The 20,178-nt window shown below is 28.1% G+C and overlaps 1 protein-coding gene across 1 annotated transcript; it reads right to left on the reverse strand.

The window, feature by feature from the left end:
- Positions 1 to 6,793: 6,793 nt before the first annotated feature.
- LOC100575314 (SET domain-containing protein SmydA-8-like) lies at positions 6,794 to 16,008 on the reverse strand. The gene is made up of 7 exons (XM_029488896.1): positions 15,789 to 16,008; positions 14,475 to 15,056; positions 9,546 to 9,911; positions 9,166 to 9,460; positions 8,997 to 9,092; positions 8,691 to 8,773; positions 6,794 to 6,947 (listed from the first exon to the last, which is right to left on the reverse strand). Exons 2-7 carry the CDS (start codon positions 14,979 to 14,981, stop codon positions 6,858 to 6,860), a joined length of 1,437 nt encoding a protein of 478 aa, XP_029344756.1. The 5' UTR covers positions 14,982 to 15,056; positions 15,789 to 16,008; the 3' UTR covers positions 6,794 to 6,857.
- Between the last annotated feature and the right edge of the window lie 4,170 nt (positions 16,009 to 20,178).

Consider the following 20,178-nt stretch of genomic DNA (forward strand, 5'->3'; position numbering starts at 1 on the left):
GATCACATGAACTCCCTACTACCCACTTGTGATAAGCATTGTCAAAGACCTTGAGGTCGTTTCAATGAACAAATATAGAAAAAAAAAATATCCTGTATACAAAATATCTACCAGAAGAAGTGCTTCGATTTCAACATATAGTACCTTATCTTTTAGAAAATTGGATCAAGATGGTACTTTAGAAAGGTCATTTTTCATTTTTCAATTTTCACAATAGTTATTTAACGCCACAAAAAAAAACGTCTGACAAATTACGAAAAACCGGTAAAAATTGGATTTTAATTTCTAACGCTTTGTTTATCACCATAGAAATGAATAAAAAATAATAATACTTCTTATAGGTAATATAAATTGAACTTACAGGATATAATAAATAATAACAATATCCAGACTGACAAACCGTCTCCGCTTGGAATCGTTTTTCTTATACAATGATATTATATCATTGAATTCAAATTCAATACAATCCTTTATACATTGACCAACTTGTAACCTACTGTACAGCAGAACGACACCCACTTACCCACTTTTTTAATTATAAATGTGTACTTAAATGTGCAAAAATATGCAAATTAAAAATTTGTATATAGACTACGCATTACGAAACGTTGACAAGCTACATTTTTAATCGAAATTATTCTGGTAAAATTGTAGAAGAATATGCATTTGCATAAAAATCCGGGCCCTACAGTTATAACTTATAACTGATGTAAGCTCGGTAAATTGATCAGATAAATTCCTATAGTTGACATTGAAAGTGTTGCGCAAATTACATCATAATACCTATTACCTATGCCATTACGACATTTTGTTTTCTGTCGTGACACATTGGCACGGCACAGATTACCAAAATTAATATTTATATATGTAGTGCAATAAAATATATTGCTCTTTTGCTTTTCTCGTTGTTCTTGATATTTAGGTACGTCCCTGTGTTGACTGTTAAGGCTGTTGAAAGCGAACTATTTTCAAAAGGTCGGATTTAGGTAGTATTCTACCTAAATCCTATCTAAATTCTATCTAAGTGATGTGTGAGTGTGTGACGAGTGATGACTTGCTGAAACATTCATATACCTATATAGATATAATTTAGTATACTATCATTGATTATACATAGTATATTTATAATATTATATATATTATACTATGTATAATCAATGGTACTATACATAATATAGACACGCGAAACTGTTCACTTACGGCAATTAGACAGTTTATATTATATTTTACGTAAATTATCACTGTGTGTGGATTCAGCGACTGATCATTATAATTTATAGTGTGCGCGGGTTCCCTGAATGTTTTATGTAATTAAAAATAAACTTAGGCTAAGATTCTTGGGAATCAGTAATGTACATACATCCAGTCACACGTTACTAGGTATATTTGCGATCAAAAAAGTGTCGACATGAAAGTCCCAAAAAGCGGAGAAAAGTTCACCCAATAGGTACCAAAAGTCAGATTTTAATTTTGAAAACATTATTTGAATTCCTTATTTCTCTTATAGGTTATTTTGGTTATTACTATATAATTAGTATAGTATACCAAACGAACTTTATTTTTTAATTCACCTTTAATTTGGTGTTAATAATAATAATAATAATAAAAAAAAAACAAAAATTCATTTCCTACAATCCTACATAACTAGAAAAGTGAATAAAGAATTCAAATAATTTTTTTAAAATTGAAATTATAGGCTTCTGAGTTCTGGAAGTATATATTTTTTCCCCTTATTGCAGTCTAAATGCATGAAAAAAATGACGAAAAAGCAGCTTTAATATAATAATATGTATAGTAAAATTATACACGTTAGCTCTGTGTGTCCTGCTCCTGCAATATCTGATAGTCTGTTACTCTGTTTACCGTCATACGGGTAGACTGAAGGCTGTAGACATAACTCAATAGTCAATAGGTACGTCGTACCTATATAGAGCCGTAGAGAGGATCTTTCAATTTATGGTTTATGCCATCATACATTTCATGAGTAAGTAGCATAATTTATAATTCTCAATCTATTAATAATTATAGTTTCGTATTTTCTATTGTTATAATTCATAAATAGGACAGTTTTAATTTCAACGAGTTTTGAGATTTGGTTGTGTAAAACAGTAAATATAGATATACAGATTATAGATGTACGCCCCTCCTATAAAATGTATAACAACTGTAGTAATTTCGTGCAAATATGCTAACGCATAAACCGGTATAAACGCGTTACAATAATTAATAAAATATACTTCGTTTCGTCCTATAATTAACATATAATATATTTTTTTTATACAATATCTAACCGTTTCGCCCAAAAAGCTTTTACCTAACCTTACACGTATTATATAATATCATTAATTATTACAGTTGCTACTTGCTATTAATAGTACAATAACAAATATTATGCTTATACATAGGAGCAACTTAAAAGAAGGTATAGGCGTAAGGCGTTTTATTATTAATAGGTGCATACAGTGCCGCAACTTAGTGCTCGTATTACAATCGTTGAACTAATGTTAAACCACCGAACTTGGCTGGTAAAATCAGTGGGTTAGGCTTAACTGAGGTTTAAACTATGATTGTAAAACAGGCCCTAACTGTTGTTTTTATGCCCCAAGGTAGCAGAAGTTTTAGTGCCCCGATTGTCTATACATCATAATATTACCTAACTCGTGTAATAAATTGCTTTTAACCGTACCCACCACAATAAATTATACTCTAATAGTGATGTACCGTAGAATAATTTCTCATTTTTTTACGCCAGTGTTCAATAGAAAATAAATAAAAAGAAATGCATGTATTATAATGCGTAACTATTAACAGTATTATTTCAACAACCAAAGTATAAATCTTTACTTTAAAACTTTATCCTCTTTGCCTTTAAATTTTAAAAGTCTGTTATAATTGTATCTAAAGATAACTCTTTAATACGATGTGGTTCAATGTTTGAAACTGCAATCTTAATAGTCGGTTCCCTTATATTGAGTTCCTTTAATAAGTTATAATTATTTTCAGTTTATAGAAAATGATCTATCGACTATCGGCACTCGGCAGTAACAATAATTGTGGACTGTGGCTGGCTAAGTCAAAATAATAATACAAAATTCTAAAACTTCTGGATATCTACAGGACAAATCATTTTCAAAAATATATAGTGCTAAATCATGAATAGACCGCAATTTTTTATTATTTTGTTAAGATACAGAATTTGACACGTTGACATGAAACCAGAGTTGGAAAAAACAAAACAGACGTTTTAAAAGTTTTTTTAACATGATTTTTCTCACATGTTTAAACACATTATTTTTTAAACAAATATTTTTGATAAAGCCCTATAAATTATATTACTTAGTCAATTAGGTAATGATTTTGGTAGGACATCTTAGTAATCAAATTTGAACGCTGTACTAGTTTTAACTAAGAACTTCTCGGGTTTTAAATTTTTACTTTTTAGTACTCATTATTAAATTAAGGATACCCATTTAACATTAAAATTTGAAGTGCACTTTGACTTCTAAGTTCAGACCTTCTGCATTACATTGTCAGTTGTTTCTCATACTATAGTCATACTGACGTAGGTGGTAGGTTACATTAATGTTCTTTTTCACATTATTTAAACATAAGACATAACCTACATGACTAGATGGATTATTTATTGTAGTATGAATGTATGGATGTATATATTTTGTATGGAAATTGGAAGCATTGTCACAGAATCAGTGGCGCCGAAACCACCGGCCACCCGTCTTATAATGGGTGGGTGCCGGGTTGTGGTCGTCCCACGGTGGATGTCTGAGCATCTGAAGAATGAGTTTGATTTAACTCATATAATATATAAATATAATAATACAATAATATAATGTATAAATATTCTATCTTTTAGCCTATTAGATTAATGAGTGGTTCCATTTTCCTCCAAAAACAAGTTACCGTTTTCCTCCACTGACCATTTTCCTCAAAAAAAAAAAAAGGTTGGTTTCCATTTTCCTCTACATTATTTTAGACTGAAACTATGTCTATTTACCTCCAATATTTTAGCTAGTGTTGTAGTATTACGTTTCTTATTATAAAGATGGATTAAGGCTAAGATCCAGGGCTTGCAAACGTTATAATAACGTTATGATTATAATGTAATGATCTATATTTGACAAAAAACGATTGAAATTTGTAAACGTAATCATAACGGAAAGTGATAATCAAAAATAATTAAATACCGCAAAACAAACCATAGCGATTAACAAAATATATTATATATTATTAGACAAAATATAACGCAAAACGTAATTTAAAGAAAATCATTAAACGAAAAATAATGCAAAACGTAATTTATAAAATATCATTGAACGAAAAATAACGCAAAACGAGATATTTTAAAATAATAAAATCTTTTTATCTAAAAGGTCTATTGGTTTCGGTTGAAACATTTATTTCATGTGACAATCTAAGAATTGATTATATTTTATTTCGTATCGGGGCTAATATTTACCCGATTTAGTTATTATTTTTTAATTTTATAGGTATTAATACAATTTCAACTAACGATAAACGCAAATCTTGGATAACATTTTAATAATTCTAAATAACGATAAACGCAAAAATTGCGTAACGTTTTAATTGTAAATCACATAAAACAGAATTTTTTTCAAATGTAAGCCCTGATAGGATCACATTTTCGGTTGATACATTCTGGTATCGGCTATATCTATATCAGCTGTTGATTAAGCTTAATAAAGAATATTTTTTATTTTTTTGATATGCATAAATTATTTATATTAAATATTTTATTATTTAATTTATTATTTATTGGAGGAAAATGGTCAAGAATTCTTTAATTTTTTTTGGAGGAAAATGGACAGTGGAGGAAAACGGTATCTCGTTTTTGGAGGGAAATGGCTACGGCCATATTAATATTAAATTCGTAAGCCGTCAACTAGCAGTCATCATCGAATTTTTAAATATATATCATATTTATTTTTCATAAGAATTTTTTATTTATATTTTAATTTTGTTTATTTAATTAGAATTTAGATCATACCGGGTGATTCTTTTATCATTGAACACTCATTATTTCAAAAAGTGTACATTTTTTTGAAAATATTTTTTTAGATAGTTTCAAGTCACTTATAAAACAACGTTTTTCTTAAAAAATTATATTTTTTAAAATATTTTTTATCCTTATAATTTTTTTAGGTTTTTTACTTTTTTGAACGACAACATAGGGTTTTAATTTTATATTCCAAAGCAGAATATTTTTCTTAATAATTTGATACATGAAAATCGAATTTTGGGTGAGTAGTTTACGAGTTATAAATATTCAAAGTTTTGATGAGCGGAGTGGAGTGGTACGGGGTTACCCCGCGAAATGTTTGTCCACTTCTCCGCTCATCTAAACTTTGAATATTTATAATATTTTTTTATAGCTATGTGAAAAAATATTTTCAAAAAAATTTACACTTTTTGAAATAATGAGTGTTCAATGATAAAAGAATCACCCGGTATACATTAATATTTCTATGATTTATTACACTAACTGTAACATATGTTATAGGTACCTATATTTATATCCTCATATATTAAATAATAAGTAATAAAACAAAATTAATATATCATCGTCAAGTATACAATTGATGTGGTTTTTTAAAAATAGTTTAGGTGGTTTTTTTAGATTTCTAGAACTTTTTTGCTTCATTTAAAGTGCTAGAAATTGTGCCTAAAAATCAGTGTTTGGCAAGTTCCTTAAAAAAAGGGATTCGTTCCGTTCGTTGTTCATTAAAGAAAAGAATTCATTCCTTTGTCGTTCTTTTTTTAGTTCCGAATAAAATATAAATTCTTATTTAATCATTAATGTTTTCTTTTTCATATGCATACTTCTTTAATTTTGAATTATAATATATACCTACAAGTAGGTGCATATTTCATAATTCTATTTTGAGATTTTCTTCAAAATTAAATTGTTGGCCGACGTATGTCGACTGTCTGATCTATCGTTTATTGTTAAAAATAATTATAACATATATGTACTCATTTCTATATAAATTGTAACTTATAACTTATGAAAAATATTAATAAAGTGACTAATATATTCGATAACGATCACTAATTGGCAATATACATTATACATATTGAAAAATATATATCTTAATTTCAATTATTTACATATCTGTGTGAACTATTGGAACTAGAAACGAATGGAAAATATTGTTTTTTTTAATTGAAAATAAGAACTCGTTCATTGTCTCTTTTTTTTTTAAAAAAAAAGGAATTCGTTCAACGTTATGTTTTTAAAAATGAATTCGTTCCAGGAATACGTTCCTTCCAAACACTGCCCAAAATTAATCTCATAGTGTCCTTTTAGGAGGGTGTCACCCTGCCCGCAATTCGGCAATTGTGGCACTGGCCATATAGTAAGTACATATTATTATTAAGTAATCTGTTTGGCTGTATATCGTATATAATTATGCCATATGGCTATAAATAATACATATATAGATAGTTACCTACTTACTTTTAACCATTGATTATATAATCAATACTTTTAACAGTATAATATGTTAACCTGCATGGCATTATGGCTAGCATAATACCTAGGTATAAGTAGGTACCTACATACATTTTAAATGTATTATAATATATTATGGATGAGGCCTGTAGGCTGCAAAATATTATATTTTATGATTGACGCTTGGCAGATGAAAGTTCAAACAAAACATAGATAGATACCTACCTAATAATACTGTATTACAAATTTAAAACAATATTAATTATTAATTAAAGATTTATAACAATGTATGTATTATTATTATAACATAAAAATCTACTCAAGACGTTTTAGATTCAATATTGCCAATAATTATATTCGAATAGTAAAATTATTGAATATTATTGTTGTCCAAGTTTGCATCTTCGTCCAAAACACTAGTATATATTTCTTTCAGTTTACTTATTTGTCCTTCGAAGACCTAAAAAAATTAATTTCTCATAATCAAGGCCGGATTCAGACATGCTGTGACACCATTGCTGGCATTTAAAATATACCTACCTTAATGATAATTTATTTACATAGGTATTAGGTAAACATACTTAAGTACCTATAAACATTAAAATTCTACGCGTTTTTAAAAACTTGAGCCTGGGGTAGATGTCCTCTCTTTACCCCTTTCATTCAGTCCTACTTATATATTTTATACAATAATATTTTATTTATGTTTAGTATAAAACGAATAAAGCACCTACGAACCTTGATAAAAACATGAATAAATAAAATGATATATTTCTGAAATAGTGAAATGTAGGAATAATATTATTATGAATTGTGATCATAGATAGATATCTTACAAATTATAATATATAGGTACATATTCAGTGGCGTATTTACGATTGTATCTTCTATATCATAATATAATCTAATTTATTCGTGATACCAAATATTCTTCAATAAAAAAAAAACAGATTTTTGTCATCAATATAATAACATTTTTTTTCTTATTTCCAAAATTCAAAAAAATATTTAAGAAGATTATAAATTCCCACGATGTGAGGAAGGAAACACAATAAACCTCTCACCCTCACCATACATACGGCACTGACGTACGTCACCATCCCCTCATTTTCAAAATATTGCAATTTAATTACGACGGGGGCTGGTGTGACAGTATTCAGTTAGTATTTACTTGCAAGACGCAACACTTCGGAGCTATGTAGGTAGTGTACTCGCATGTAGTAAGTATAGGTATATTAGTATTTAGTAGGTAACTATTATATATAACAGTGCTGCGCACCTGCGCGGCCACGAATAAAATAGCTACCAAAATCCCAAAATTAAACTCCAAACCTACTGGCTATTTTTATCCACACATATATTTTATCGTATTCATAATCAGCATAAAAAATCACTATCGATTAAAAAAAATGGTGCCCATTAAAGTGATTGTATTTAGGTACCAATAAAATAGTTTAATTAATGAAGTGCTAATTTTAATATTTAATATTAAAGGGCGTCTCTGGTCTCACCCGCATGTGTTTTATAACTAACATACAGTACGCTAGTACAGCTTTGAAAATTTGAATTCAATAGAAAGTAGAACCAATTTTGTGTTATTAGCTTTAAAATCAGATTGAATTGTGTATTGTCCTATATTATAAGACTTAAAAGTTAAAATTAAGAACATTGTAATAAATAGGTTTCTTTATTTGATATTTACGAAATTAAAATTTTTAAGCAAGTTATGACTTTATGAATACCTAGGTATGTAGAATATTACAAATTAAAAATGATCATATAGGTAACTTAAAAATTAAAATATTGTAAAAACCAACGAATAATCAGATTATATTTTAGAGGCGGGCAAAAGCAAACATTAAGGATTGCACTGGCACCTGTTAGGTTAAAATATAAATAAAATGTCTTCGAAAAATTAAAGGAATAATTCCCCCTCCCCATAATTGTGTGATGAAACCCGACCCTGTATTACTTTAAATTCACATGTTCTATAATAGTTCATTTCATTCTTATAATACAAGCTAATATGTAATAACACAAATTTGGTCTTATCAAACTCAAATTTTCTATGTTGTAACCTTGTAGGTACATGTTTTTAAGACAGAACCTGGAGGGGTGCAAAGCCATCAAAATGTCTTCAATTTAAATGTATAAATAAAATAAATGTACCTGATAAAACCGCATAAAAATATAGTGTACGTACATTCAATGTTTTCGTGTTCCAATTCCGCCGGAAACGATAAGCTTTTTCTTTGATCACCTTCAGAAGTTCTAGAGATATTAAACCTTTTAAAATATAATCGTATATAATAATAATTAATATATAATAATAATTTAATTTACATCAAATAAAAAAAGGTTAGTATTTATAATTGTATTTAACACTATTGCTGAAAAAAAAAACAGGAAAACAGGAAAAATATTAATATCTATTATTAAGACAAACAAGAAATCATACATAAGGTACATAAGGTATTATTATTATTATAATATGCAATTATATATTTACCTAATAATCGACATTGACCTAATCTTAGTTTTTGTACTAAATCCAACATTTCCATACACAATTTTTCTTTATAAAGCAATTGCTCAAGATTCAAACCTATATCAATACAAATTTAATTTGATTAAATTTATTAAGTAACTATATTACACTTCTTAAAATCAAACGTTACTGTTATTTTTCGACTTCCAAATAAATTTCAATCTTAAATCAATTACAAATGGGCTGTCTTTATGAATATTGAATGACTTTAAAATTGCTTCAAAGCTTTTTGGACAGAATACACTTATGCTTTTCATTAAAGTCTCGACATCTTTATAGAAACATATCATTTCTGTACTCGATACTAATTTTGTGCACATTTTGCATTGCCAAATCGACTTCTTATCTAATGGATTGATTGGTAAAATGCGACCGTCACAATTTTTAACTATGCAATTCAGTGCTGCTAACTTAGTTCCAAATTCCTATCGTAAAAATAAAATTAATTAAAATTAGGATATAGTTACAACGTTAAAACTGTGACTACAGTCATATATTATGATAACTAACTTCTGTGTCACAACATCTACTACAAGTGCAAATAAATTGTTTTGATGTCAACAAGTGATTTTGTCTTAGTGAAGTAGGCCAAATTGAATATGTGTAACTAGTAGTAATTTCCTGTCCTTTATATATCGGTAGGGAAGCTTTTGCGATCATTTGAAGTTTTTCATTAAAGTTGTGCATTGTGTTTGGAACACAACAATGGTTCATAAATGCTGCTACTGGGTACAGACCTTTCAAACTTGTTAATTTATTGGAACGATTTACTATTGTTTCAAAACAATTAGCATCCATTATTTTACAAGTAGTTACCATTATTTGTTCATCTTCCTTATCTAATTCCATACTTATGTTTCTTTTCAGTTCTTCTACCTAATTATAATATTAAATATTAAATAATATTAAATAATATAAAACTATATACCTATATGTCTAGTGTCTACCTATATTTTGGTAAATATAGTATGTATATGTTATTGAAACGTTGGTAGAAACTATAATTATATTTTATTGAACACGATTAAAAAAGTTCTAGGTAAATAGTAGGTACCTACCTACTTCGATGTAAAATGTGTGAATGTAGGTATGTTAATTGATATAATAATATAACAATACAAATAATACAATCGTAATGAGTACCTATTGTACATTTAAATATTTAATAAATATATTTTATTGACAGTTGATGAATCATATGGTGAGAGTGGTTTTCACCCCCTCTAGAGTATACCTGGATTTAACACCGGCTAAGGATATATTATTATGATATATTTATATTGCTATGAAAATCATTTTTTCTACTTTTAGAGGTAGTAAAAAGTAAGTAAAGTAATATAAGGACATACAGTAGATTGAAATAATTGTTGCCATAAACATTGAATTTGATGTAATTATATGTGAATAAATTATAGCAATAGGTTAAAACGTTAAAAGTTTCAAGTACCAAAGATAATATTTTAATATAACTAAAATCGTTATTTATACTTTATAGTGTAAATATTTAATTTTGTTTAAGTTTTAAAATGTCTATAAAAACATTGTGCATATATATATATTTTTATATTTTGGTTTCAGAATAAACTATTTAAAAGGAAACTTCTATTACATTTTCAAGCTTTTTGAACCAACAATTTTTTATCAACATGTATAGAAAAAACTAGAAAAGACATTAATTTTAAATGTATAATATTATATACCTGTAGCTTAAAAGAGTCAAACTATTTTTAAAATTAGGTACATGAAATTATAATATCATTACTTGGTGAAAATTCAAAATATTTACAGTTATGCGTTATTGAATCACAACAAAATAAGAAAATCGTTCGATAAGAAACCGTTAATTTACGCGTGAATATGTGAATATTCAATTTAATATCAAAAAGTAATATTCAGAAGCTTATTCAAAATATTTGTAAGTTGATACTAAACTTTTTTTTTAATTCCAACAATCAAAACTTATGAGAAATCTTGTATTCAATTATCAAAGTTTAGGTATAAATATTAAAAATTATATACTTACATTTTTAAATATAAAATTATTTGAAAATTTTCATCAATTTGTCAAAATTTTAACTTATAATTCTTATAAGAAAATTATTTAAAAATGTATTTTCGATATTTTTTAATTGAAAACTAAAAACTTAAGAGAAAGATTATATAAAATTTCAAGCATTTTGACCCAGCAATAAAAAATGTATCGTCATTTATCGAAAAAAAACTAAAAGCAATTTCAAATCTTAGCTTTCAGAACATTTGTTTTTACATAAAAAAAAATACAGAACTGGATATTGATGATTTGCTAATATTGTATGCATTTAAACGAGGCAAATTTTTTTTCGTATGACTTGACATATTTAGGGCAAATTATATGCATAATAGGCATGTTTATTGGTGTAAGGGATGATGTAGGAATGGGCCATTGTTGATAATACCCATGGATATATCACAAATTTATTAACAGACATAAGGTTTAGTCAGTTTAGTGTATACAGTATACGCCATAATATAGTAACCGATTCTAGCAGAGAGGATGATTTATATAATAAACCAACATAATATGTTAATTATATAAAGCTTTAAAAATATATGTTTCTAATACCATTCCAGTTGCAAGTTGCTCATGTGTAAGGACATTCTTTAAATAAAATAGATTCGAATCCAACTGTGTTTTCTACCAATTTAGAACGCTCCTATCTTATGCCAATTTGTTATAGATACTGACAATCTTATAACTTCTGAAAACATATTTTAATTTATGCAAAGATGGGCAAGTTAATGAAAATAATTAACTCAAGTTAAGTTAAGTTAAGAGGACACAAGATCGATAAGTTAAAAGTTAATATAGAAAAAACATTAACTTAACTCAGTTTAAAAAAAGTTAATCTATTTTTTTATTTAATTAGTATTTAAATCACATAAAGAGTGAATGTATCTTTCTAGTTTCTAATTTATAAATTATAAAAAACAATTTTATTGAATTTTTATCATAATGTACACTGTTACCATTTTACTTTTACTTTACTATTATTTACTAATTTAAACAATACTCATCTCAAATTAATAATTTAACAAATAAATTTTTTTATATCGTATAGAAATTGAATATCATAATATGTGAAGATGAGTAGGTACATGACTTTCATATATATTATAAGTTATATAACATTAAAACATAACAATAATTATTGTCAATTATATTAATAATTTAAAATTATTATTAATTTTATTAAATACATTTATAATTGCAACTCGCATAATATATAATTTACAACTTAATAAAATATATTAATATACACAAAATAATTATGTTGTCAAGAAAATGTTAGTGATTTTTTATTGGATTATTTTTATTTTATACTGATATAGTAATATTTACGTAAGTATAAATGACAAATTTCAAAATGTTTTCAACTTGGTGGATTTTTTAAAAATTAACTTAGAAAAGCTAAGTTATTTCAACTGTAAATTAAACTAGTTAAGTCCATAAGTTGATTAGGAAATAAACTAACTAGTTAAGTTAAAAAGTTAAAAAAAATTAACTTTTTAACTTAACTTTAACTTTTTAACTAGTTAATTCCCACCTTTGAATTTATGATGAAGGTAAATTGAAAACGACAATTCCTCTTCTTCGAAATCGAACTCTTAAAAATTACCTTTTCGGTTTTTGAACATTCAAAATTAAATTTTTAACTTTTGGGTACCTATTAATAATTTTTAAACGCTAATAATATTGAACCAAATGAATAAATATTAAAATACGAGAAAGTCGATTGCAAGCAAACTTCATGAAAAATCCAAATATTTTTTCAGAAATAATATCGGATCGACGGATACATAAGTTCGTCAATATAATTTGCAAAAGATTGATGCTTTGGACAAATAAAAAAAAAACTAAAAAATTTAAATTCATTTAGCGCGTTATTACTTATTGTTGACATCATGGACGTGCATGCACAGCTATTTCATAACACAATCATACAAACTATATAATGATTACGTCGTATTACTATGTACGCGTCTTTTATACGCAACCTAACTACGTCTCTACGCAACGCTCAGAAAATTACCTATATTGAACTCCTGAAAAACGGATGATTCGAATCCCCGGTTCCAACAAAATTCATAAACTCAGAAATTATTAAGAAACCAAATCGTCAAGATGGATTAATATTTAATAGCAATAAGTACTTATGTCTTATGTCCTATTGAACAAGAATCTAACTGTAATATAAAATTTTATAATTTGTCATGAGATTTATATTTTATACAAGTTAAGATTTTGTTACTGATGCCTGATTGCTATTAGATAATGCGGTATTTACATAATACCTATATTTATAATTTGTGAATTAGATGATATAATTTTTTTGTTTAAAAAAAAATACCTGTCAAATAAGTGGATATTTATAAACTGTACAAATTTGTCTCTATATTATTAGTTTTAATTGCCATACCAGCAAGTAGTTTATATTTAAGAAAATCAAATATTATGTCAGACTATAAGATAATAGTAGTATTGGTATTTAATTAATTACTTCAATCATAGGTGATAGAACCTTGCAGGGTAATAATCTATTTTTAAGTTTATAGGTTTTTTGATTACCATAAGTAAGTACGTACAATCAATAAAATCTAAAATAAAAAAAAAGTTGTTTTATATGTGAAAGCGAAGCCAGGAGTGTTTTCGCTTCTCTATTATGGGCCCTTTAAAAATATTTATGCCTCCATCCTCCAGCCATGAAAGTCTAATGTCTACGTTTATAATATGATATGAGTAATAGGTATATTTTTTGTCTCGCGTGCAACTAAAGTTTAATTTTCAATGTTGGTTGGAGTATTATAAGTGACTATTTTCTAACCAGCGGACTGTAAATACTTTTTTTCCAATGGAAAAAAGTTCTGTCAAAGTCAGAATAGTAAACATGCACGTAGGTATCAATAATTTTTGTCTAATATATTAAGTACTATATATACTATAGCTGATAGGTGGCCATGTGGGTTACTCTCTTGCTGCTCTATGAAAACCCTAAATTTGACTCTGAGAACAGTGAGAACAGTTCATTATAACCGTAATATCGACACATGCGTTTTCAGAGGCAGCAGAGGCATGACAAAAAATAGAAGGTATGTAGGGCTCTGTGAGAAGGCAGCCCTTCCCTGAAGTCATAAACGTCGCACCAGACTGAAAAAGCTTACTTCTAGCTCTTTTTGCACTCACACAACGTATTGTGTTTCAGGCAATAACTACATTTATGATTTATCCATCATCACGTATGCAAGTTGGTAATAGGACCATATTTTTTCAACACACCACACTCCCCAGCCATAATAATATAATATGTATAAGAACCCGGCTTGTGAGCATTTTTAATGTTTTAACTTTCTTTTATCACATATATTTTTAGTTAATAAATTAGGTATACCAAAAAGAAATACCTCAAACGTGAGTTTGTCCGTCGATTTCTTTTGCAACACGTCCAGGAAGTACCTGTACTTGCCATCCCTGATTGACAAGCCCCGGACGGCCGTGATCGCATTGTAAATGCCCACCGACCACGTCTGGCCATCGCTCTTGGTTTTCGGGCGTAACTGCCGGACATACCGACACTCGTCCCGGTGTTCGGGACGGTCGGCACACTGGCGTCCACACACTGGCAATCGACAACCACCCGGACATCCGGTTGGCGTCATCATTACAGCGTAGCACACTGCACACACCGGCCAGCTTCCGGTACCGTCCATGCCCATCGCTCTCGGCGAAACGATCAGTGGGACGTCCACGAATATCACATCACCCACGCTGTAGTCCCGGGTGGCCACAACGCCACGGCCGGCCACTGTTGCGGACCCAGTGCTGATCGTCCACCCACCATAGCCCTTGATGCCACCGTCGCCGTGGGACAGGTAATTCTTCACGCAATCGTTTATAGCGTTTATCTCCATATTATCTATTATACCGTCCGAGTGGAACAGAATTATAAGAATAATGTTTTCTAATCGTATTCGTATTTTACGAATCTAAAAAAAAAAAATTGTATAAAATAGTATAACATAATCAAAGGTGAGCAAGGTAATGAAAAAAATTATCTTGAATTAGATAACTTCAGTTGACGTTAAGAGCATCCGATATTATAAGTTAATTGTGAACAAACAAAATATTTAACTTAAAAAGTTTAAAGTTGATATAGAGAAAAATATTAACTTAACTTATAGTTCAAAGGAGTTAATTATTTTTTTTATTTCTATTAAAATCATACATAAATAGTGATTGCTGTGTAACTTTCAATTTTTTAAATCTCTAATATATTTTATAAAAAGTCTAGAAGTTAGTATTTCACAGTTAGAATAATATAATGAAATTAACTTGCTATTATCTTAAAGTTATTATGGAAAGACATACCTGTTAATTCGGTTTAAAAAAAATAATCTACCAACTCTTTTAATTAGTAGGTTGGTACCACAGATTCACACAAAAAGTATTTTGGGACCATCTATAATATTATATTAGTTATTTATTATTTTATCAAGAAACATAATGGACATTATTGTATTAAATTTTTTTTTATTTAAAACTGCTTGTACCTACTGTAGTTATTATGTGTATAAAACAATATTAAAACCAACAATTTCAAAAACTAAGTTATTTGAACAGTCAATTCAAATTAAATTTTTAACTAGGTAGGTAGTTCATAATGCCCACCTTTAAATATAGATGATATTATATACCTTCTGAAAAAAACTCGTACCTACCTATATGATGGCGTCTCATGTCACCACATGATATCTTCGGTATTAACAAACGGACAAAGATTCATCAAAATCTTCGCTGCAGCTGTATTCAATTAGGAGGTTGGCGCCTACACTTAAATAACAATATACAATATTATATTAATATTTGTAGGTAAAAGCTGATCACATCTGAATTCTTGTACTAGGTATAGGTCTGTAGATATAGGTAGGTACCTACTTATTAGCGGTATGAAAGTGTACTGAAATTACTCGTTGATTCATCCCAAGTAATAAATCGTCACGCGAAATGGCAAAGTGACAGTTTTGTGCGCTGTATATAAAGCCGTGAGTTTCACCACGACTATCGATATCGAAATAGATCGTCGCCAGTAATAATTATGTGTTACGATGAAATAGCAGTTAACGACTTCTGGACGATGGCCAATCACGTCTTTTCGCGTAGATAGGTATCTACCGGTGGCTAAAATTAACCAAATTAACCGACCAAAATTGTTTTTTTTTTATTAAAGTATTACTATATATACACATACAAAAAATAAAAAACACTTATAAAGAACGACTTTTGTTTTTAGATTCAGAGCGGAGCGATGAATGTATTGATTTTACAATGATGTGTGCTTTTTTATTTTTTATTTTTAATTTTAATTTTTGTGTCTGTCACCCCCTTTTGGAGCAGTAAAGCTACTTCGATTTTCTTCAACAGTATCTTGTTCGATGGGAAAGTGAATCTAGTTGGTGCATTTAGGAAGTCAAAATTTAAAATTTTCAGTAGTTTTCAAAACCGGAAATTTTTAAACAACTTTTAACTCTAAAACAAATGACCGCGTATACATGAAAATTTCACTGGTTGTTTATATTAGCATTTTCTATACACGATAACATTTTCAAAATATTTTGATTTGTTTTGAACGGTTAACGGACATTTTCAGTTTACAATTTGTTATTTGTTGGGTACCTATATAAAAAAGCTTGAAAGTTTAATAAAAGGCTTCTAATATATTGTAACAATGACTGTTGAGAATTATTAAAAATACAGTCATAATTTTTTTTTTATAGGTAAGCATCAGTGTTCAAACTGGGGGGGAGGGGTAGATCCCTCCCCCATGAACTTTTTTCATTATTTATAACAATTTATAATTGAGTATATTCTATAATGCATTAAATTTTGTTCTATTTTTTTTTCTAAAAACAAATTATCAAATATTGTAAATGTCGATAGATTGTCGGAATATGTTTATACGTGTTTATATGACATGACTATAATATTATCTAGACTCATATCTAGGAACTAGGCGATATTATTATTATTATTATTATTAATATTTAGTTGTTTACACAAAATATAATATGGGAATTATCCCACTCGATCATCGAGAATTCTCAATAACAACTAGCTCTACACTCTCCCAGAACATTGGCCCATACGGACGATAGTGCGATCGGTAGGTATATTTTACAATATTACGTATTTTTTTTTTATACCAACAGCCCCAAGTCATTAGTTATTTGAAAACTTGAAATGTCAATTGCTTATTATTTGTCATAACTCATAATATTTAGTTATCACCGTGATTCGTCTTTACTCTTTCGTACTCGTGTTTTCTACTGTAGGTCCGTGTAGTTCTATTAGGTACTTACAATTATACGGTCGGTGTCTTTTGAAATATTGACTATATTGTCTATTTTACATTTTCACAATTTATAACTATGTCTATAAAAGGAAAATTACTAGCTATTTTGATGCAAGTTGCTCTATTATTCTAAACGCTCGGTGGATGAAAAAATAAGTAAGGTCACTAATAGTAATATCGTTACAGAAAATCAAGTTGTGACTTAGCGGTAATATTTTTTCTATGGCTGTTCATTGTGCAGTAAATCAGTGGCCCTGATTGTTTTCGGTGTAGTAGGATATTTTCTCCCCGATATATTTTTGATGTGGACATTTTTCACCAATTTTTTTTTTAAAGTTTATTATTGACTAATAATATTGAATTTAATAAGAAATTATTTTTTTTTTAAATTTAAAACATAATAAAAACATTTTTTTTTTTTCATAAATATAATAGGTTATAAATCTATTTGTTCGATCCACTGAACTACTTTAAATAAAAATTTAAAAAAAAATAAGCATATATTTTATATTTTAAGCATTAAAAATTAATAAATTAATGGTCGGGGGGAATGTCCGTGATTCAGTGTATATACCTAAGTTATAAATAAAGTTTGTATTTACCATAATTTTATAAATTGATATTAGACATAACCATAAATTATATTTTTAATGATAAAATAATGCATATGTTAAACAATCAGCCGTATTCCCCACCCTCCCATGACAAAATCATTTGACCGCCACTAGTAAGCATTGAAAGTTCCAATTTTGACAAAAGGCGTAAAAATCACGAAAATGTGCAAATTATTTTGAGTTAGAAATTCATAAAAAATTTTCTTTTTAAATCTAAGATTTTGAAATTTAATAAAAAATTCCACATAAGATTGTCCATCTTTATCAAAAAAAAAAAAATGTCTATTGGTAGGTCAAATTAAATTTTTATAATATTGGATAATTACTGGATTTCTCGGATGTAGCGATTTTTTTATTTTGTTGTAATTCAAAAATGAATAACCGTATAGAATCTTGAGATTTATATCATGTTTATATTTTCATTTTCTATTCACCATAACATTTTGAAAATAGTTTGACTCGTTTTGAGCTGTTTGAGGACAGTTTCAAATTTTAATTTTTAAATTTTTTTCTATAAATATCAATAAAATTGCATTTGTTGGGCCAAAAAGCTCGAAAAATTAATACAAGGCTTCCGGTATATTCTTACAATGGCAGTTGAAAAATTTTAAAATTTCGAATTTTGACAAGATTTATCAAATTTAACATTAAATAATTATTTTGTAGGTAAAAATGTATAAAATGTTCAACTTTTATAATTATAGCCAAGGATTGAAACTTAAAACAAGGTTCCACGTAAATAGTTTATATATAAATTACTTATATCGTTATCGCTCAATTATTTTTTTTTATATAATATACCTACCTACTCTATTCCGAATAAGTTTGGAAAAACTGAGCAGCCTCTGAAACCGCTGTGATTGATTGCAGTAGTCAGCAGCGTCGACCGCAGCCAATGTGACTGTAAATGCGCAAACCACGACACATTTCCGTCGTGATTTTTTCCAGACTTATTCGGAATATGGTATAGAGTATACAGTGATATATATCACTGAATTCATATTTAACACCATCCATTACAGTGACCCACTTGTAACCTACTGTACAGCGAAGGACACCCACTTGCCCACCTTTTTTTTTATACATTTACGGAAGGATGTATAGGTAGACTTTCTGGCGAACGGGCAGTAACCGGCCATATTGATAAATAATTAGTTTATCCACTAATTTATGTGACTGCTTTTATTTTGTATTTGATACCTACCTTTATTTCTGTTTGGAATATTATCCATCACATTTAAGATTTATCAATAGGTAGTCTATATAGATTATAGGTATGTAATCAGTGGTGTAAATACCAGATTACAAAAACTTTTAAGGCTATAAATAGCTTTAAAAGAGTGGATATTTCGAAAATGTTACTGTATGGAAAATTCTAATATTATAAATATGTGGTGAACATTTAAAGTGTTTACGGTTATTAGTTTTTGAGATGTCGTAGTACCTCCGCTGGGAGGCCTCTACACTCCGTCCGGTCTTGCCTTTTATATTTTTTTATATTTTATAACATTGTCATCAATTGTTCTTATTGTTCATATTTTTGTAACATATTGAATAAAAAATCACATAAAAACAAAAAAAACAAACAATTCTAAAAAAGGTGGGTAAGTGGATGTCGCTCTGCTGTACAGTAGGTTAGAAGTGGGTCACTGTATAATGGACAGTATTAAATTTGAATTCAATGATATAATATCACTGTATAAGAAAAACGATTCTGAGCGGAGACGGTATATCAGTCTATGTATTAGACATATATATACTTATCTATGGTATTAAAAAAAAATTGACTTAATAGGTACCTATAATAAATTCCAAATTAATCATATCATAATATCTATTAGGTACTTATAACGCGTTATACATCAACAAAAAACCACGGTACTATCATAGATATATAATAGTATACTTTATAAGTTTCAAGTACCCACGAATAATATTATAAAATCACAATAAAATAACTAAAATAGTTATCCTAGGTTTTTAATATGTAATTTCGTCCAAATTTGTACTTAAAATGACTATAAAAATAAACTGTGTAAATGTATTTTTTAGATTTTTTGGTAACAGAATTAATTACTTACGTGGAATCTTGTTTTAAATTTTCAATTCTTAGATACAAAAATTGAACATTTTATAAATTTTTAA

This window comes from Acyrthosiphon pisum, chromosome X (genome assembly GCF_005508785.2).
Source record: "Acyrthosiphon pisum isolate AL4f chromosome X, pea_aphid_22Mar2018_4r6ur, whole genome shotgun sequence".
Classification (NCBI taxonomy): Eukaryota; Metazoa; Arthropoda; class Insecta; order Hemiptera; family Aphididae; genus Acyrthosiphon; species Acyrthosiphon pisum.

What these genes read in the sequence shown, in the direction of transcription:
- LOC100575314 (XM_029488896.1), bottom strand. Translation starts at nt 14,981, where the DNA reads ATGGAGATAAACGCTATAAACGATTGCGTGAAGAATTACCTGTCCCAC. An exon ending in GTAGATGTTGTGACACAGAA is followed by an intron (nt 9,461 to 9,545) that starts GTTAGTTATCAT and finishes TTTTTACGATAG; the next exon opens with GAATTTGGAACTAAGTTAGC. An exon ending in GGAACACGAAAACATTGAAT is followed by an intron (nt 6,948 to 8,690) that starts GTACGTACACTA and finishes TAATTTTTTTAG; the next exon opens with GTCTTCGAAGGACAAATAAG.